The sequence below is a fragment of the Xenopus tropicalis genome, chromosome 1 (assembly GCF_000004195.4).
Source record: "Xenopus tropicalis strain Nigerian chromosome 1, UCB_Xtro_10.0, whole genome shotgun sequence".
Lineage (NCBI taxonomy): Eukaryota > Metazoa > Chordata > Amphibia > Anura > Pipidae > Xenopus > Xenopus tropicalis.
The window spans coordinates 134,079,002-134,100,766 of NC_030677.2; the positions used below are offsets into that span (position 1 = coordinate 134,079,002).

Here is a 21,765-nt window from a genome sequence, read left to right on the forward strand (position 1 = left end):
TTGGGGGTTATAAAAAAAAAAAAAACAACTTAATAACAGTGTCCAAAAATGGCACCTGTCTTTCTCTTAGTTTGTTAATGGACCAATTTTTCATTGGTCTTTTTATTTTGTAGTTATTATTAGCCTTTCTAGTCTGCCTGCAACTAAACTTGCTATCTGCTTTTTATGTGTCACTGACCCCGTCAACCAAAAACTTTTCAGGCTCTCTTCATTCTGACCTCCAAACTGCTAGTAGTTAAACAGAATTATATTTACTGACACTTTCCAGACAGATAAGAAAATGTTTGTTTGTTTTTTTTGTATATTCTTTATTTTCAATTATAAGAAAATGTTTAACAAACTGGCAATGCATTAAATGCTTTGAGGAGTCAGACACCATTCTGTGTTCTATGGGGTGTTCAGTAGCAATGCTGCACTCAAAATCAAAAAAGGATAGCATCTTTTTTAAAGTAGATTTCAGAGGTGACAAAAATTTGACTTTGGTACATATTTCATTTTAGTGGAATACCAATGGGGATTAGGGTTGGGGAACTGCTTTTAATAGGAAGTTATTTTGTTTTTAATGAGTGCAGATTAGTGATGAGCAAATCTCCCGTTTTGTTTCACCATAAAATTTGTGAAATGGTGAAAAATTTGCGAATCACATTTGTCGTGCAATTTTTTGCTTGCGGCTATTTTTTTTGTCTCCCACATCTATTTTTGTATCCGCGTTTTTTTTTTTTTTTTTTGGCAAGACTGCGCCCAATTTGACGCGCAACAAATAAAATCCTGTGCGATGGATTTTTCGCGCAAATGTTCACGGAAGTTTAGCGAAACAATTGGCCAATGGCGAAATGCGGAAATTCTCTGCAAATCCATGTCTGGCGAAAAAATTCGCTCATCACTAGTGCAGATTTGTCATTACTATTATAATCATCTCAAATGCAAATAATGACAGCAAAATCCCTCAAATGCAGTGTTTAATTTGATTTCCTCATATGGTAAAGGCACTGTAGTCGATGTGCAAACATTCCAAGCATGTACCTCCTAATCTTTCTGTGCGGATTTCACTAGCATCATTTTCCTGTCTACTTCCCCCTCTATTTCAGAGACTATTACTGAAATGTCCTTGTCCACATCTATTGCAATAAAACGCTCTGGTGCTGATGGAGGCTCCAAAGTGTCAATTTGGGAATCTAATAACGTTCTAGGCATGAAATGTCCTTTTCTTTCCAGCAGTCTCCGGGAGAGGATTTCCAGAGACCCGTGTAAATGCACAAACAGGGTGTCGGAGGAGAGATCATCATTCTCCTGGTAGTTCTCAGGCCAATGGGGAGTGCTGCCAGTTAGGAGAGTGCTCCTGTAGGCTCTTTTTAAAGCAGAACATGCCAGTACCACATGCTGACCTAAAGCCTTTTCTCTGACAACATAGAAAAAAACAGGGAATTGTTGATTAATGTATAACAGGAATAATGTGGAAAATCCACAGGAGTAATTAGTATGCAAATTAGACATTTTCATTCTCATCTTAGTATCTTTTACTTTAATAATCAGCACAGGCTTTGGCATTTTTCCATATCACCACCACATTTACATAATACTTACATATATACTTATTATACATAAATACATTTCACTATAAAGCAGTGAAAGGGACCCGGGCATATTTTTTTTTTTAAGACTTTTTAAGTCCCATAAAGATTGGTGGGTGCCGAATCCCACCCCCCTCCCCCCCCCAAGTAACTGAAATTCTGAAATTGCCCATGTGCCTCTATAAAAATAAATCGATACTGGATTCCTTGGGTACTTTACATGGGAGAGCTGCAGCTCAATTTTTCCTCTGCTACCATGTATCTATGGGTACATTTGCACAAGTCCATGCACCCCTCTTTGTTTTTATTATTTAAAGGTTGATGTGTTTTAACTTTCCTTGTTCTTTAATAGTGTACAGCAGGCCTGGGCTGGCAATCTGTGGATTCTGACAAATGCCAGAGGGGCTGCTGTAAGATGCCATAAACAATCACTATTTATTGGTCTGGTGGGGGGCTGTTTGGGCCTCTGTGTACTTGAAATCCCTGTCCGGGCCTGGTGTACAGTATTATGAAATGGGATTTGTCATGTACACTGCAGAGTCTTACATACCAATAAACAGACAATGGTTTTCTGTTAACAGGAGCACCAGGATATCAGATAAGTGATTACAATCAAGGGGGGGGCGGCTATTGAAATTTTTTTTTATTTTGCACACTCTATCTATTTTACCCATTTTTACACTCTTTAAATATGACACCCACTCACCCCCTGCACTATATCACTGTTTCCTAGGTTGTCAGTTATGTGGCACATTTCCACGTGTGAATTGCCAAGCTGCAACAGTATCATTAGTGTCTCAAATGTGTTGCATGCCACGTGAGGATACCAGATACCTCGTAGGAGCAGTGTCCACTACTTACTTTAGTGCCCTTGTGGAAAGGGTTTGGGTGGGGCACATGAGGATGACAGAGATCAAATTAACACTGAAGTAATATTTGAAAGGTAAAACAAGAACATGTATATGTATGCAGGGCTGTGGAGTCGGAGTCGAGGAGTCGGAGGCAATTTTGGGTACCTGGAGTCGGAGTCGGCAAAAAATGAACCGACTACTACTAAATTTAAATGGGAATAAAAAAAAAAAAAAAATAAAGCAAGTTTAAATGTCCCAATTCACAAACAGTCATTATTAATTACTTCTCTGCTATAAGAATAAAGCCCAATGCACGCAGTGCATAAACGAACACGTCGAGCGACCATGAAGCTTTTCATTGACTGTATGCTTCACTAAATGGGACGTAACGCACAGTTAAGGTGCGGCAGCTCCACTGCGTCGTGTTCCTCTGTTACAGGGAACCCAATGCCCACTGGGAACCTAGCCTAACTCTCACTGATAACTAATTAAATTTAAAAAAATTGCAGGACTAGAAATACTTGTATACGTGAAGGGAATGGGTAGTCAATAGTTTAAAGGAACAGTAACACCAAAAAATTAAAGTGTATAAAAGTAACTAAAATATAATGTGCTGCTGCCCTGCACTGTGTGTTTACTTCAGAAAATCTACTATAATTTATATAAATAAGCTGCTGTGTAGTATGGGGGCAGCCATTCCTGCACTGGTACAGCTGGGGTGTTTGCTACAGAAACCCTACTATAGTTTATATAAATACCCCGCTGTGTAGCCCCCGGGGCAGCCGTTCCTGCACTAGTACAGCTGGGGTATTTGCTACAGAAACCCTACTATAATTTATATAAATAAGCTGCTATGTAGCCATGGAGGCAGCCATTCAAAGGAGAAAAGGCACAGGCACATAGCAGATAACAGATAAAACACTATTGTATTCTACAGAACTTGTCTGTTATCTGCTATATAACCTGTGCCTTTTCTCCTTTTTTCCAGCTTGAATGGCTGCCCCCATGGCTACACAGCAGCTTATTATATAAATTATAGTAGTTTTACTGTAGCAAACACACCAGTCTTACCAGTGCAGGGCAACAGTGCATTATATTTTTATTACTTTAAAGCTCTTTCATTTTTTGGTGTTACTGTTCCTTTAAGACTGAAGCTTTAAAACATTTGAAAAACTGCTGTAATTCAGCTGTTAGCTTAAACTTTAAACATGACTATGGAATTCTAGGAAATCATTAGGAGTAGGAGTATAGATAAAATTGTCTATCAGTTTATTATCAGTTCAGTTTTGTTTTAAGTGCCCCTTCCCCTTCCTGGATGTATAAAATACATTAGCATATTAAAAACAGAGGAGTAGGAGTCGAGGAGTCGGAAGTATCAGAAACTGAGGAGTCGGAGAATTTATCTACCGACTCCACAGCCCTGTATGTATGTATGTGTGTATGTATGTATGTAAGTATAACTTTATTTATAAAGCGCCACAAGGGTACGCAGCGCTGTACAATCTTACAAAATACAAAATTACACACAGGGAGGACAAGTGTTATAATAAATAAATACAATAAATATATATATATAAATACAAAGGGAGTAAGTGCCATGTGGTATGAGACACAGTAGGAAAGAGGTCCCTGCCCCACAGAGCTTACAATCTAAGTATATAATGGAGGCTCCACTAAACTACTGTTACAAAATGGATTATATTGCATTATGAAACGAGAAAGCTACATTAAAGGAGAAGGAAAGGCTAGTAAAGAGTTAATCTCAAGCTGCAGGCATACCTTCAGTTGTCTCAATAGTGCCCTTAAGTCTCCCCATATTTCACCTGTTTGGAAAATCTGAAGCCAAACAGGAAGGAAAAATGCTAAGCTGTGTAAGAAAGTTCCCATAATGCCTCACTCCTGCACAGATACCCAGACCAAAATGAATATACTCAGTTAGTAAGACTATGAGTCAGCAGAGAACAGAAAGCTGCGTGTCTGTAGCACAGGAATTACAGACACAACTAATCTTTTTTCAGTGCAGCGTTTCTGTGAGTGCTTATGGCTGTATTTACATAGACCTTTCTGATAAAGCTTACTTAGTTTTTACATTTCTTTCTCCTTTAAAGCACCTGAATGAAGATATGAACTTTAGATGCTTTGTGTAATTGTGTATGAAAGTTCTCCTCATGTCATTTATGGTCTAGGTAAGCAGTGGGCATCCTTTTTGAAAGATACAGCAGAATCCTCTTTTAGTAAATCAGGTAACTGCATTATTAAGGGTCCCTGGCATGGTACAAGTGCGTTTTAAAGCCTCTGTTCATGCAACTGTTGACACATAACTGTTCAGAAGAGGTTTGTTGATTTTTTTCTCTTGATCATAAGAAATGCCTGTACTAAATGCTTAAATAAAGCATCATCTCATACCAATTATTTTACAATCTTACCTCATCATTATTTCATGCAGCTCACAAAGCCATGGGTGTCTGTCCTGCAAAGGCAAATTGTGTGGGTAAATCAAATGCTTTAGGCCAAAACCCATTTTTTGCAAGGCCATTAATATAGGCAGCCTTCAGTGGGCAGCTCTGGGTATCATTTATAAACAAAACAACAGTTTAGCAGTGTTACACATAAAACATTAATTGGTTACAAACCATCTGGTTATTGGATTCAGTTTCTGAACCAAAGAGAGCCCCTCACAACACAGAAACCTCTAATGTTCTTTCAAAAAGTATGAATAAATACCATTTTATATGCTGCAATCCAGCTGCAAAACAGTCCTCTTTCTGCATCATTTAAAATCCTGGCAGAGGAGGAGGGACTAAAGCATTAATGTTACAAATTAGAACAACTTCTCCACAGCTTACAAACAGCATACAGGAACTACATAACCCACAATGCATTACACTGTGTTGTTACTGTCTTTATTGACATCATGTGTGCAGGGACTGTAGGATTTGGAGGATGCAGGCTGAGTCTCAAAGTAGTCAGCCAGATCAGCAAGAGAATAGGGGGACAGGCTCCAAACCATATTACTACATTAAAAAAAAATGAGTAACTGAAGGGGGCGCGTGACATCACTGGCGCGACTGCGGCGCCCAGCAGAGCAGAAGCGCGCACAGCAGAGCAGAAGAGCGCACAGTTAGCAGGATGGCGGTTCTGGGAAGCTGGCATAGGCAGAGAGCGGGACTGAGGGAACTTTAAGTCGCAAGTGCCGGTATGTAAAACTGCGACTTAGTTTTGCAGGAGTTTTTGTGCGTGCAGCGTGTGTGCGTGTGGGGCTTTAGAGTTGGTTGAGGGTAGGCTGTCGTGTTGGCGGGGGCAGCGGGAATCACCAGCAGGGGGGTCAGGAGGGTCTCGAGTATAAACCGAGGGTTAATTTTTCAGCACATTTTGTGTGCTGAAAAACTCGGCTTATACTCGAATGTATACGATAACAACCAAGGTGAATCCCCATGCTTCATGGCCCCCATGCCCCACCCTCCTTATGCACCATTGGGCACTTAATCAGGGCCTATGCAGTGAAGTACACGCAATAGTTGGCTTTTGTCTATCCAGGTATCATTCTTTGATGTGTAACTGCAATACTTCACACAGTGTGGAGTACAAGTTAGACATCCTGTGACCTTGGGTGCTTTCTCAGTGTCTAACAGTGGGATAGGAAACCTGCAACACATCAGAATTTGTGGAATTAAACCTAAACTAAACCCAAACTAAACCTACACATCATACTGGAGGGAACGATAGGAAATGTGGTTCATCAGTATCAGAAATAGCACTTGCAGCCTCTTCCAGGACAGAAACATGTTGGCAGCTGATGATACTGAAGCTGACAGGGCTAATGTACTATACTATAATGTACCTCAGAGGAACAGGTGATTTATCCAGAAAGGTAAAGGTGGGCATACGTGTATGGGGCCCTCTGACAGGCAGCCTCAACCCGATATCTGGCCACAAATTGGCCAGATGTTGACTGGACAGGTTTGAATTTTCATCAGATTGGGGACGGCACCAGCTCATTGATGCAGTCCTCGATCCAACTTTTCCTATCCTAGGGCCAAACAATCAAATTAGCACAATATTTCCTACCCAAGGTGGCATACTGAGGGAAAGATTTGCTCTTTTGGTGACCTCGCCAACGAGCAAATCTTACCGTGTATGGCCACCTTTACTTCTGGGTACAGGTTTCAACCCACAAACCTGCTGTGCCAGCAGAAACCATTGGTTTACATTATATTCACTATTCATGCGTTTATCTGGCAGCAGAAATAAACCTCTGCAGAAAACTCCTGGCTTGATATTAACCTAAAGCCTAAATAAAGTTAGGCTTAGGAACAGTTTATACTTCAAACTGGAGCTGACTTTAAATATATACAAAATCAAACTAGAGAGGTACTGTCCTGTTACCTTATGTTCAGACTCTTGTTATAAGCTTCCAGACACTGAAAGTAGATTCTATTAAAATGTAATTTAAATTTCAATGAAGGTAGAATACACTTCTTATCTCATTATTCCTGTATGTTACTAGACAGGCCTAATCATCATCACAATGATGAATAGAAAATAAAGCAAAGTCACTGGAGGCACAACAGTCTCCTCCGGGTGATTGGCCTAAGCCCAGCTTCCTGACAAAACCTCACTAGTGGGCAATTTTTCTTTGGAGAGCGCTCTTGTCAGACACGATAAGGCTGACTGATACATTTCCCAAGGCACTGTACCACTAGCTTTGGCATCCCTGTGAGAGATGTCACTATCACTCAGCATTTATCAGCGCCCTGCTATCACCTCAGCTAACAGTTTAGTCAAGATGTCGCCCAATGATGACAAGCAAGGAGGCTGCCTGCTGACAGAAGAGAGTAGTTTCTGAAGAACGGGGCAATGATTTCACTCACCACCAGCACAATAAGAAAAAAAAAGTTACACCTTTAAGGAGAAGGAAAGACATTTTGCCATTTTACTACCAATAGATTCGCCACATGAGTGCCACCTAAAACGCTATATTTAATCAGCAGAAAGCTTGAGTTGAACAATTCACACTGCTGTGTCATTGCTTTTGCATATTATTGCACGTAAAACAGAGTGATATCACAATAAGTGGAAAAAATACCAATAATGCCCCCTCCTACCCCATGTCTGTAGTAAGTTAAATCTATGGCATCCATCTGTGCATAAAGACCAGATTATATGTGCAAAATACAACAGTGGCAGTAGGATGCCCAACTACGTATATGGTAGCACTGGACAGTATTGTTGTTTTCCTGCCAGCTAAGAAAACACCTAATGTGACATTAGTCTTACACCACTTAACTGCAGTTCATTACATATATCCAATGCAGTTACTGTACAGTTCTACTCAACAAAATATATACCATTACTGACAGTTTCCTAGTACCAGCATATATAGGTGAAACCATAGCTAAACCAACCCTCTGCAACCCTCTGTAACAGGTGCAGAAGTGTAGTCCTCCCCATCTATTGGCTACACTTAGTTACGCCACTCCCACTAATAGCAGAATAGATTTTAATTCTACAGGAGTGAACGTGGCAATGCATTGCTTGTTCTCAAGAAATCAATGCAGGAAAAAAATTGCTAATACTGATCCCACCATAAAGAGGTATGGAGCATCTTCTAAAATTTGACTAAAGCTACTAGCTTTGCCTATCTCAGTGAATTGCAATGAATTGGATAAAACCCTTTAACTTGCTATAGTGTATTGTATTTCTTGGCCAAACAAAAGAAGGCATTTTGGCTTCACCTACTTGAAGTTTGCTAAAAATGGAAGCCTATGCCTAAAATTGTGTGATTGTCTGATGTACCTCTCATGTTACTGTGCTGTGTCACTTAGCTGCTGCTCTTCATGATTAATGTCCCCTCACTAAACAGGATTATGAAGTAGAATGAAGACTATGGGGCTGATTTACTTACCCACGAACGGGTCGAATGGAGTCCGATTGCGTTTTTTTCGTAATGATCGGTACTTTGCGATTTTTTCGTATGTTTTGCGATTTTTTCGGATTCTTTACGAATTTTTCGTTACCAATACGATTTTTGCGTAAAAACGCGAGTTTTTCGTATCCATTACGAAAGTTGCGTAAAAAGTTGCGCATTTTTCGTAGCGTTAAAACTTACGCGAAAAGTTGCGCATTTTTCGCGTAAGTTTTAACGCTACGCAAAATGCGCAACTTTTTACGCAACTTTCGTAATGGATACGAAAAACTCGCGTTTTTACGCAAAAATCGTATTGGTAACGAAAAATTCGTACAGAATCCGAAAAAATCGCAAAACATACGAAAAAGTCGCAAAATGTTCGTTTTCAAGTCGGAACTTTTCCAATTCGGGTCGGATTCGTGGGTTAGTAAATCAGCCCCTAAGGCTTGCATCCTACTTTGTTTTATCGTCTGTGACATGTTTGCACTTTTTGTGATACTGTATTCCTTAAGCTCTCAAACCTTATTGAGTGACTGGCAGAGACCACTTCTGATATATCTGCTTGTGCCAATGAATCTATCTTGGCTGATAGGCGGTTAAACACAGACAGAATTGTTGGTGACTCCTGAAGTCGGGTTTGGAAACATCTGCTCTATTAAAAACATCCCAACAGTTACTTCAGTGTAACTGCCCAAACCAATGGATCTGGCAGGAATTGAGCAGGAGCTGCTCTATACCCAGTTACATATTCACTACCCACCCAATGCCTATATTTTTTGTGGGTACTCACAGGCAATCTGCAGGACTGTAGAGTGACTATACCTGATCATTCAGTGGAGTTCCTTGAGACATTTTCTCCTTGTTTTCCAGGGGGTGATAATCATCTGCATCATAGAAGTTCCATCCCAGCTAGAAGGGGAATATATATTTGTTACAAATTATCTAAGTATTCTAAATATCTGACAGTGAAACATATCTCAAGTTTTGGAAGGAAAGAGATTGGTAGTGTTTGTCTAATATTCAGTTTATTTCCTAAAGTCAGTAAATTTTGACCTGGATCAGTCATACCACTATCTTGCCTCTAGGAACAAAACTGGGGGAACAAAAAATATGATGACCCTGTAATTCTACATATGCTTAATAGTATTTGAACTACACTAGCTGCACCCCACACCAAATCACATACACTTTGCCAGGTGAAGAAAGGTATCTTCTAAACAGACCAGATAAGAGAGGATAAGAAAGAGCGACAAACAATTCAGGTTAACTTGGACCACCTGTTGCTCTAATAGGTTTTTTAGAAGGGCAGTAGACACTACAGTCTTAAGGTCCCCATACACAGGCTGATTCTAGCTGCCGATATCGGTCCCTTAAGCTGGCCATACACGTGGCGATCTCACGATGTTTCGTACGACCGTCGGTCGCACGAAACATCGTCAGATCCGCCACACACCATTCAGGGCTGAATCGGCAGGTAAGGAGGTAGAAACAATAGGATTTCTACCTCCTTCTGCCGATTCAGCTCTGAAGGGAGAATTTTGGTCAGGCGCCTTCTATGGCGCCCGATCAAAATTTTCTAACCTGGCCGATCGGCGAGTCGACCGATATCAGCAGCTTCCTGCGATATCGGTCGGCTCGCTGACATGCCATACACGCACCGATTATCGTACGAAACGAGGTTTCGTACGATAATATCGGTGCGTGTATGGCCACCTTTAGACTGATTAGGCAGCTAATCGGCCCGTGTTTGGGGACCACCGACGGGCCTGCCCGACCGATATCTGGCCTGAAATCGGCCAGATCTTGATTGGGCAGGTTAGAAAATCTAGTCGAATCGGGGACCGCATCGGCTCATTGATGCGGTCCCTGAACCGACTGCCCCATTGCCGCCAATGCGCCTACACGCTCCCCAATATCGCCCACCCATAGGTGGAGATATTGGGTGAAGATCCTTAATGTGTATGGGCAGAATGTTAATGTGAATGGGCACCTTTACATTCATTGTTTTCTATGGGAGCCAGTCACCTTAAGGTAGAATGGGTACAGATTTAAAACAGATGTTTTACGCAGGCATATGCACCATACATGTGATCTCTGTATCTGCATCTACAATAATGTCTACATACATTTAAGTCTGATATCTCCCCTCACCAAATATAGATCATCAGATATAAAAACATATGTATGAAAAAACCCAACAGATACCAAATGCTCTGGAAATCCAGGTTATTACCTAAAGGTACAACAAACACTATATATTTATCATGCTGTGTAAAAAGCGGAGTGAAGCATTACTGGTGTTGTTGCCCAGGGCAACCAATCAGTAATTAGATTTCAACAGTTAGAAAATCAAAGCAAAGCATCTGATTGGCTGCTATGAGTAACATCACCGGTGAAGTTGTACTCCACTTTTTACACAGCATGATAAATATACCCCATGTGTGTGAATAATAACACCATGTGGCTGTGTGTCTTCTAATTTCCTTATATTTTACCCTTATTATTGCTTACCGAACCTGCAGGAGTATATAACACTTATGCCAGTACCTCTGAATCTTTATTAATGCCCTTTGCTTACCTTTTTTGCAAGTTGGGATCCTACAACAGTTCTAAACAAAGACAAGAGTAAAATTACTGTACTGAGTGCTTTTGCATAACAAACATTTAAAAAAACTTCATAGAACGCTTATATTACAATTATGTTTTGTAAAGCGGTGTATGCAATGTTGTTTATTAAAATCTCATAGTCTCTTCTGGATGGCAGCCCTGCACGTGCATATCCTCTATATTTTATCCTTATAAACAGTGCTTAGTGATGTCATCAGTTATAATCTGTGCTTAGTGATCTGTGCTTAGTGGTTTGAGCAGTTTCGGCCTCAAAATGCACACTTGAACGTCTAGGTTCAACCTGCCCACATAAATGGTGACAGGGGGTGTCCATAAATGTCTATGAGATATGGAACAGGCAGTTTTAGTTGCTTCTCAGCTAGCATAATGCTTAAAAATTTGCTAGGTGCAACTAAGCATAAAAGTCTCACTGAAAGATATGTTAAAGGGATTCTGTCATGATTTTTAAGGTGTACAGGTATGGGACCTGTTATCCAGAAAGTTTGGGACCTGGGGTTTTCCGGATAAGGGATCTTTCCATAATTTGGATCTCCATAACTTAAGTCTGCTAAAAATAATTTAAATATTGAATAAACCCAATAGGATTGTTTTGCCTCCAATAAGGATTAATTATATCTTAGTTGGGATCAAGTACAAGGTACTGTTTCATTATTACAGAGAAAAAGAAAATCATTAATTCAGAACTTTCTGGATAACAGGTTTCCGGATAACGGATCCTATATGTATACTTATTTCTAAATTACACCATTTACATAGCAAATAATTCACACTACCATTCAAAATTGTATTATTAAACCAACAATTGTATTTTTTTAGTTGTAATATTGGTGTGTAGGCAGCCATCTCAGTGCATTGTACTTGAGTGTGAGCTTTCACAAGGAGCCAATGCTACACATTAGAACTGCTTTCAGGTAACCTATTGTTTCTCTTACTCCCATGTAACTGGAGGAATCCCAAGCTAGACTTGGATTTCATACTATTGAGTGCTATTCTGATATCTACCACTTTTACTAATACAGATGTCAGAGAGCTGCTATCTTGCTGCAGGGAGGGGGTGATATAACTCAAACTTGCAGCACAGCAGTAAAGTGTGACTGAAGTTTATCAGAACACAAGTCATGTGGTTGTGGTACACTGGAAAATAAAAAATCAGTGCAGGATTCTACTGGAGAAGCTCTATTAACTGATGTGTTGTAAAAAAACATGTTTTCCCATGACAATATTTTAAATACCAAAGGAGTTATGTAATAAAAGGCACTAAGTTTTCCCAGGAGCAGTAATCCATAGCAACCAATCAGCTGGTAGAATTTACTGGTCACATGTTTATTAGCAAACATTTTATTGGTTGCCATGGGTTACTGCTACTGGGCAAACGTAGTGACTTTTATTACGTATGGGAATTGATATTAAGGCAAAGGCTTGCTAAGTAAAAAGCAAATACACTGCAATTAGCGTTCTACTGTTCAGCAGCTACAGTTTAGTTCTGACCAAGGCAACCTGTACTCATGTTACTATGTAAAGGCAAAGTGTTTACAACCAAAAAAGCAGGACAATAGTACAAAATAAAGTCTGATAATAACACACTGAGCATAGTGTGTGATTTCAGACAGGGGCATATGGTTAAAGCTACAGTGTATAAATTGCATTTATGTGCAAACGTGCAGTTGTTATACTATAGCTAATGTGTTTTTTAAAATATATCCAATCCAGATGAACAGGCTGCAGCACTTCCCCTCACAGCATTTTAAAGAATTAGTTTACCTTTGTTAGCTTTTGCCAGGACTGGCAATCTGTGGATTCTGGCAAATGCCAGAGAAGCTGCAGTAAGATGGCTGAGCCTGTGGGGGGGCTGTTTAAGCCTGTGCACCTGAAATGCTGGGGCCTATTTTGAATCTCAGTCTGGACCTGTTCCAGCCTCACATTACTTAAGCCACTGTCTGGTTGCTTGGGGTAGAATGGACTCTAGAAACCAGATAGCTGCTTAAATTTCAAACTGGAGCCCTGCTGAACAAAAAGCTACATACTTCAAAAAAATATAAAAAAAAAAAAAAAGTAAGACCAAACACAAATTATTCCGCATATGATTGTCCCACATCTGCATCATACTAAAGTTCATTTAAAGGTGAAGTACCTCTTTTTTCTTGCATATCTAATCTCCACACCTACGCCTCTATCCCGAGGCTTGAATGTACGCCTCATGGAATACGCTCGGGTGCAGGCACATGTAGCCGATATACGCATGAAAGTGCGAGAGAATGCAAAGTCTCGAGTTTTCATGCGTATATCGGCTACATGTGCCTGCACCTGAGCCGTATCTCATTCATTCGGGTGCAGGCACAAGTAGCAGGCGTAGGGCTGTATTTTCGCCAAGCGTTTTTCCGCTTGCCGAAAAAATCAGCCCTACGCCACGTGTGGCATCAGCGTAATGCAGTGATCCCCAACCAGTGGCCCATGAGCAACATGTTGTTTACAACCCCTTGAAAGTTGCTCCACTGGCCTCAAAGCAGGTGCTTTGTTTTGAATTCCTGGCTCAAAGGCAAATTTTGGTTGCATAAAAACCTAGCCAAAACAGAGCCTTCTGTAGAATGGCAGCCCACATAGGGGCTATCAAATAGACAATTATAGCTCGTATTTGCACCCCTATACCTCTCTTCATGCTTGTGTTGCTCCCCAAGTACTTTTTTCTATTTGAAAGTGGCTCAAGGGTACACATGGCTGCCAGTACCGGAATGAACAAACCTGCCCCCAGCAACATCAATTAGCCGCATGGAAAAGAATGTGCATCAACAAACTGCCCAGTGAGCCTAGATGCGTTCTACACTTTAATTACCAGCGTCTCTGGCATTGCCCGGTATTTGGCTAATACCTACTTCCCGGACCCGCTTACTCCCATAATCACGATTATCATGCTGGCAGGATTTGCAGCAACAGCCCGATCGCTATTCACATAGCATAACAAGGAAGTGACACTCCAGTCACATTTTTACTGTGTGCGACCCCTAGAGGCGGCAGTGGCAAGTACAGGAGCCCTTGTAGCCAGAGTAATCAACGTGACAACGTTAGGTAGCGCTGAGTGCAGTTACCTTTACAGTGACCAATCAGAACCATGCTTTTATAGTCAAACCTGTCGTAGGCTTAAAACGACATGATTATTGTACGCCATGAGTAACTGTGTTGGTGCATTGTAGTACATTTGTTAGAAAGCACGGGTTGGCAGTTTTATTCAGACCACATTCTTCAACTTTTTTTTCCAGAATCTCTATATTTCTTGGATCTTCAATGTGACAGGTTTGGGCTAAGGGTTTTGGAAGCGCACTCTTCAAGCCCACTTCTAAAATGCAACGTCATTGTTACAACAATGTAATCTTTCTACACAAGCAGTCCTGTGCAAAACCATTAAGTACTATATGGAAAATAATCGCTGACTCAACGTTATGCTTTCCTACCTTTGCCTTTATTTAGGTGTGTGCAGGGTGAAGAAAGATTGGCAACAGCTTCTCCTAGACTTCATTGGCAACCAGAGGTTTCCTCTATAGGCAACTTCGGGCGACTTCCCGAAATCGTAGCAACATGTATGCCATCCCACCAGCGATTTACATTCTTGCCAGTGGAATGGCATTGTGGGGAGATTAGTAACCTGCGGCAAAGAAGATTTGTCGCCAGGCAACTAATCTCCCTGTCTGTCACTGCCCTAAAGGAAAAGGTAGATTTAGATACCTCCATCCTTTGATGGCTGGTTACTGCTGAGAGATGACAAATAGATTGTACCCTGATCCAGGGAGGCTTTACCTTTATGGTTCAAAAAGGTCAAAGGGTATAAAGTAAAATCTACCTCCTATCCCTTTTTATGGATGTATGGATCTTCCACAATCCTCTGTGTGGTCAATATATAAAAATAAAATCCCAGACCTTTCAGCTGCAAGTGAGCAACAGGAGTGATAGTAAAGTATTTATAGATTAATTGCAGACCCTATTGTGTCTGGGGTTAAGCAAAAAGAGCAGGATATGTTTTCCATTTCCCCTGACTTTACAAAGAGATAACTTCTGTATCCCTGAAGGTACAAGCAACTCAATATAATAGATAGAAGTAGGGGAAAGCCCAAATAGTGTAAAAATGTAAAAACATTTTTATTTAATTCCTAAAAATAAATTGCACTTACAAGATTTCCATTTTCACAAAGGCTTCCAGCAAAAATAACTCAAGTTCTGAGGTTAGGTTTCCCTCTGCCTCTGTCTCTTCCCTGATGCTTGCTGATCATTAACCAGTACCCATCGTAACCATTTTGTGGATCCTGTTCGCTGGTACCTTCAGGAATATGAATCTTATCTCATTGTAAAATCAGGGGAAGTAGGAAACATATCCTGCACCTTTTCCTTGGGTGTGCAATTAAGCTATAACTACATCACAATATTACTCCTTTTCCTCTCTTGCAGATCAGAGTGCTGCAATTTTTGTATATTTACGTTTGCTGAGAATATGCACCACTACTGTAAAATCCTCCTACCTGTGCCTGCACCCAAAAGCAGGCACGTGTAGCCTTTATCAGCCAAAAGACACAAGACTTTGCATTTTCAGTGGATACCGGCTACATGTGCCTGCACCCGAGTGCAGGGCCGCCATCAGGGGGGCACAGGGGGGACAGTTGTCCCGGGCCCGGACGATCGGCGCTTTAGAGGGGGCCCGGCCGTGATACAGTTTTTTAGCTCGGGCCCCCTTTAAAGAACTCCGGGCCCCATTGGTTCATTGGTGGCCAGCGGGAAATTTTATTGGTTGCGCCCCGTGCGTGCGTCCCTACGCACGGGCGCAACCTTTTAAAAAGTTAAGATGCAGCGAGGAGGATGCAGAAGAAGAAAGTTGCCGGTGGGAGAGCTGGAGGATGCCAGAGGAAGCCGCAGGGGAGCAGGAGTAAGTAGCTGGGGTGGAGGGCGGTAGTAAGTAGCTGGGGTGGAGGGCGGTAGTAAGTAGCTGGGGTGGAGGGCGGTAGTAAGTAGCTGGGGTGGAGGGCGGGAGTAAGTAGCTGGGGCGGGGAGCCAGAGGGAGTCACTGGGGGTTGAGCTGGGGGAAGCCACAGGCGGACTCTGGGGGGGGGGGGGTGCTGTGCAAATGCAGCAGGGAGCCTGGTGGGAGCTGGGGGGAAGCTGGAGGATGCTTGGGGGGTTTGGGAGCTGGACGATGCTGGGAAGGACTCTGGGGGGGAGCTGGAGGACCGGGGAGGGGGGTAACTGGAGGATGCTGGGGGGCCCTGGCTACCAATATTTTAGGGGGGCTCTGGCTACCAATGTTTTAGGGGGGCCCTGGCTACCAATGTTTTAGGGGGGCCCTGGCTACCAATGTTTTAGGGGGGCCCTGGCTACCGATGTTTTAGGGGGGCCCTGGCTACCGATGTTTTAGGGGGGCCCTGGCTACCGATGTTTTAGGGGGGCCCTGGCTACCAATGTTTTAGGAGGCCCTGGCTACCAATGTCTGTGTGGAGGGGCCATTGGGGGGCAGGGCGTGGGAGGAGGGGGCCCAGAAAATTGTGTTGTGAGGGGCCCCGTGATTTCTGATGGCGGCCCTGCCCGAGTGTATTCAGTGCTTTTGGATGCAGGCACAGTTAGGAGTATTTTACAGTAGCAGGGCGTATATGCTCTGTGTAACATTAGCTTTAGAGGCAACAGTGCTTGTGACAGCCCAAGTCCTTAGGGAATGATGACAAGAATGTATGCAGAATCATGTGGTCCCTTTAAAAAAAAAAAAATTGAGTTGATTGTGAGGCAAACATCTTCTTTACCTTCCGGCCAGCGCTTCCCTGACACCAAGAAGCACCAACAGCATATCTAACACAAATCTGTCCAAGGGCACTTGGACACAAAAGCACATTTTTTCACAGGGTTGAGCGCACCTAAACACACATGCTAATTCTGCCTGGGTGTACCCACAAATATTCAGATCTGCACAGTTCCTTAGATTTTTTTAAATACAAAATGCTGTTTTTTATGTTTTTAGTGAATCTTCTGAATTTATTAAAATAGACTATTGCGGGGGCGTGGCCATGCTGCTGTTCTGAGCAGACGCACATCTTCATCGCTCCGTTACCGGAGGACTCACTAAGCCACTAAGCTCACAAAAATAACAAGCCTACAACAACAAATCGTAGCCATCTGAGCTAGTAATTATGACCCGAGGCAGCAAAGCTAAGAAAGTCCAACCACAGGGTAAGATACCCGGAACCCCGCATAGGCGGCCTACCTCTTCCCACAACGACAACATGGCGGATGGCGCCAATTCATCTCCTACGGCATCGCCACAATCTGAACAAGAATCCCCACCAGCAGATTCCGACCCGGAAACTCAACTGCAATACTCGGGAGATTCAATCCTAATTAGCAAGTTCAAACGCCTACTCCAGACCGAATTAAATACGGTAGCTGCAAAAATTACCGATCACGTCACTCAAGAGATACGAGACTTAGGCCAACGTACGGCAGCAATTGAAGACAAAGTCGATGACCTGATCAGTAAGACCGCTGAGCACGACATCCAGCTTGCCCAATTAAAACGACAACTTACCGACATGCAAGATAACTTGGAGGACCAAGAAAATCGGTCGCGCAGAAATAATATTAGGATTCGTGGTCTCCCCGACGTTATACAAAACCTACAGGAGGAAATACCACAGCTCCTAAAATCTATAGTCCCGGACATAACAGACTCTCAACTACTCATGGACAGAGTCCACAGGGCCCTCGGTCCCAGACGGGAGGGAGCCCCACCGAAAGATATAATTGCGCGGCTTCATTACTACTCAACAAAAGAAGCGATAATGTCTGCCTCCCGAGCCGCTTCCCACCTGGAATACAAAGGCCATCAATACTCCATTTATGCCGACCTAGCCGCACTGACAATTCAAAAGCGTAAGCTCATGAAACCAGTACTCACCATCCTGACCTCTCATCGGATCCGCTACAGATGGGGATACCCATTTAAGCTAACATTCATGTTCCAAAACCGCCCGTACTCAGCGACGACAGCGCAAGAAGGCCTAGAACTCCTAACTCGACTAAAGCTACAACAACCAACCCCGACCACTCCTAACACTACTCCCAGGAAAAGCTCAAGCGAAAGGTCCATCTCACCACTCTGGCGTAAAAGTCCTATGGCACAGCGATCCTTGAATCATTAATGCTGCCTCACTTCACTACCAACTACGAGGGAGCCCTCCGGGTGGAATTCCCCCCCAACCGAGGTCAACCGATTGACCTTCCCGAAATCCTTGCAGGATTCTGATAAGTTTATACCATTTGTTGGATCAATGTTTTACTGTTATAGAAGTTTCCCCCCTTGTTTCTTTTATGCTGTTACTCTTGTGGGTATAATTAATGGTCTCTTTACACGGTATCCTATGAGCCTACTCCTTAAGCTTTATTGTCTTACATACTATGTCTTTAAAATGTATATCTCATAACGCCAAAGGCCTGAACTCCCCCACAAAACGTTCGCTGGCATTCCGGCATTATAATAAATTGGGAGCTGACGTTCTTTTCCTCCAGGAAACTCATTTTTCCATCACCTCCATACCTAAATATTTCCACCACTCATACCAACTTGTTTATACTGCCTGTGCCGAAAAAAAACATAGAGGAGTAGCTATAGGCATCCATAAAAAATTAAACTTCCAAACCACTACTATAAAATCAGACCCGGAAGGCAGATTTTTAATCCTAGTGGGACAAATACAGGATACCCCAATAACTCTGGCAACAGTTTATGGCCCTAACGAAGGCCAACAAACATACTATAGGGATTTTTTCTCTATCCTGGAGGAAAAGTACAGAGGTCCCCTAATACTGGCTGGTGACTTTAATGAAGTACCCCACCCAAATATAGACCGACAACCCAACCCAGTATCCAAACGTAACCGAAAAAACAAACACTATTTTGCAAAGTTAATGGACAAATATCTCTTGGTGGACGCATGGAGGGAACAACATCCATTTAAGAAAGATTTTACGTTTTTTTCCGCCCCACATAATTCCCACTCTAGAATTGACATGTTCCTAATTCATAAGCTGATATCCCCTAAAATATCCCAGACAAAAATCCTCTCCTGCTCCTGGTCAGACCACTCCATTATTACCCTAACATTAGCCAGCTTAACCCAAAAGCCCTCAAACATCACCTGGCGATTAGATGACTCCCTCCTATCTAACCCACAACATCAACAAACAATAGAGTCAGAACTAGAATCATACTTCTCCCGCAACAATACCCCAGATATTGCTAGCCCAACTCTATGGGCAGCACACAAAGCTTACATTAGAGGGATCCTGATCCAAATCAAAGCTAAAACTAACAAAGAAAGAACCAAAACCATTAGTCAGCTGAACAACAAAATGCAACGACTAGAGGACCAGCTCAAAACTAACCCTAATAACACCAAATCTAAAAAGGAACTAGAAAAAACCAAAACAGAACTTAACCTACTCCTAACAGAGAAAGAAATCACAAAATTACAATGGACAAAACAAAAATTCTATAGAAAGGCTAACAAGGCCGATACAATGATGGCCCGTCAATTAACAAATAAATTTAACAGATCCCCCTTCACCCAAATTAAATTAAAAGACGGATCCCTGACAGCAAACCCAGAACGAATCACTCAGGAATTCGCAACGTATTACCACACACTGTATCAAAAACATAAAGACCCAAACCCAACTTTAATACAACAGTTTTTAAATCAAGCAAACTTACCCCTGCTAACGCCCCAACAGAAAACACTAATGTCAGAACCAATCTCCATAAAAGAAATTAAGGTAGCCATAAAACAACTGAAAGTAAATAAATCCCCAGGCCCTGATGGGTTCACAGGAAAATATTATAAACTATTCGCCCCTAAACTGATCCCATGGTTACACCTATTATTTAACGATATAATGACTAATAAAGGCAACTTTAGCAGAGATGACTTACAAGCACAAATAGCCGTGATACCTAAACCGGAGAAGGACCACACTAACTGTAAAAATTTCCGCCCCATATCAATACTAAACCTAGACATCAAAATACTAGCTAAAATAATAGCCTCAAGACTCAACCAGTTCCTAGGACAACTTATCCACAAGGATCAGTCAGGATTTATCCCAAAACGACAGGTCACTGATAACATCCGCAAAATCATAAATCTCATACATATAGCAAAAATGAAAGATGTTCCCTCCATGCTTTTATCATTAGCATCAAAGCATTCGATTCGGTCTCCTGGCACTATCTGTACCAAGTGTTATCTGCCTATAATTTTCCCATCCCTTTTCTCTCCGTAGTTAAGGCCCTTTACAACTCCCCTACAGCTAAAGTCAGCCACATGGGGTTCCAATCAGACGCATTCCAAATTGGCAGAGGGACTAGACAGTCCCCTCTATTATTTGCCTTGGCACTCAGACGCATTCCAAATTGGCAGAGGGACTAGACAGTCCCCTCTATTATTTGCCTTGGCACTCGAACCCCTAGCCCAACAACTAAGGCTAAACAAAAAAATCTCAGGTATAATAACAGGGGACTCTGAATATAAATGCACAATGTATGCTGATGACATAATAATGACAATGTCTAATCCCATGACTTCTCTCCCATATCTATATGATATTCTCTCTGACTTTGCTAAGATTTCGGGGCTTAACATTAATCCCTCTAAGTCAGAAGCCTTAAGTATAAACCTCCAGCCCCATCTTAAAAAATTATTAGAAATTAATTTTGAATTCAAATGGCAAACCAAAACTATAAGATATTTAGGTGTCATGATATCAACTGACTACAGATCTTTAGCCAAAGAAAATTATCCCAAAATAGAACAAAAGATCCTAAATATGGTGAAGTCATGGGAAAGACTTAAATTATCCTGGCTTGGGAGAGTAACCGCACTGAAAATGTCTGCCCTTCCCCTACTCTTATACTTGTTCCGCACGCTCCCAACCTCCCCCCCTAAGGACTACATAGAAAAAATGCAAAAGACTTTCACAAAATTTGTCTGGAATGGGAAAAGGCCGTGAATCAATCGCGCTACAGCTTGCCGCAACCGACACAAGGGTGGCCTAGGCATCCCCAATTTGAAAGGATACTATATTGCAGCACAACTGTCCCAAATGATACCTTGGCACTTACCTGAAGATAAACCAATATGGGTAAAGATCGAACAAGACTCTCTGCCTAATATATCCTTACGGAACATACTATGGACAACCCACTCTACTCTTCAGACACAAACAAATCCTATAATAACCCATCTGGTCAGACTTTGGGACAGATCAAAGGAACCCTACAAACTCTGTTCCCCACATAAACCAGTTGCAAGCCTTATCAACAACCCAGATTTCGATCCAGGCCAGTCATCAGGAGCTCTTCATTGGTGGAAACAATCCAACCTAGACACTATACACTCACTAACCAGCAGCAACATACTTCTGCCTTGGTCAAGACTCCAGGACAATTATAAAATTCCACAACATGAATGGCTTCACTATCACCAAGTAGTGAGCTACATCAGATCCCACCATAAGGGCAAACAATTCCCCCTACCCACAGCCTTCGAAAGACTATGTCTGCAACTCACTACGCTTAAAGGGGCATTATCCTATTTATACGATACAGCAACCCACCTAACTCCAATTAAGGAATTAAAATTTGTACAAACCTGGGAAAGTACGCTGCGTCTGTGTTTCGATGAAGATACCTGGCGAGACATCTTCAAAAACACAGTCACATGCTCCATAAATGTGCTGACTCAGGAAACTTCCCAAAAGGTCCTACATCAATGGTACCTGGTACCAA

The 21,765-nt window shown here is 42.0% G+C and overlaps 1 protein-coding gene across 3 annotated transcripts; it reads right to left on the bottom strand.

Moving 5' to 3' along the window:
• Positions 1-292: 292 nt before the first annotated feature.
• On the bottom strand, positions 293-13,911 carry idnk (idnK, gluconokinase homolog (E. coli)). Of its 3 annotated transcripts, none has more exon segments than NM_001126592.1 (5): positions 293-1,399; positions 4,849-4,892; positions 9,153-9,239; positions 10,909-10,939; positions 13,829-13,900. In NM_001126592.1, coding segments are annotated over 5 exon segments (573 nt in total). In that variant the 5' UTR covers positions 13,867-13,900; the 3' UTR covers positions 293-1,026.
• Positions 13,912-21,765: the final 7,854 nt, after the last annotated feature.

Excerpts from the sequence above, each read along its gene's own strand:
- idnk (XM_031895078.1), bottom strand. The coding sequence starts at position 9,182 with ATGTCTCAAGGAACTCCACTGAATGATCAG. Across the intron at positions 4,893-9,152 it reads GAACTCCACTGAATGATCAG|GACAGACACCCATGGCTTTG; the intron begins GTATAGTCACTC and ends TTGCCTTTGCAG. Across the intron at positions 1,400-4,848 it reads CTGCATGAAATAATGATGAG|AGAAAAGGCTTTAGGTCAGC; the intron begins GTAAGATTGTAA and ends CTATGTTGTCAG.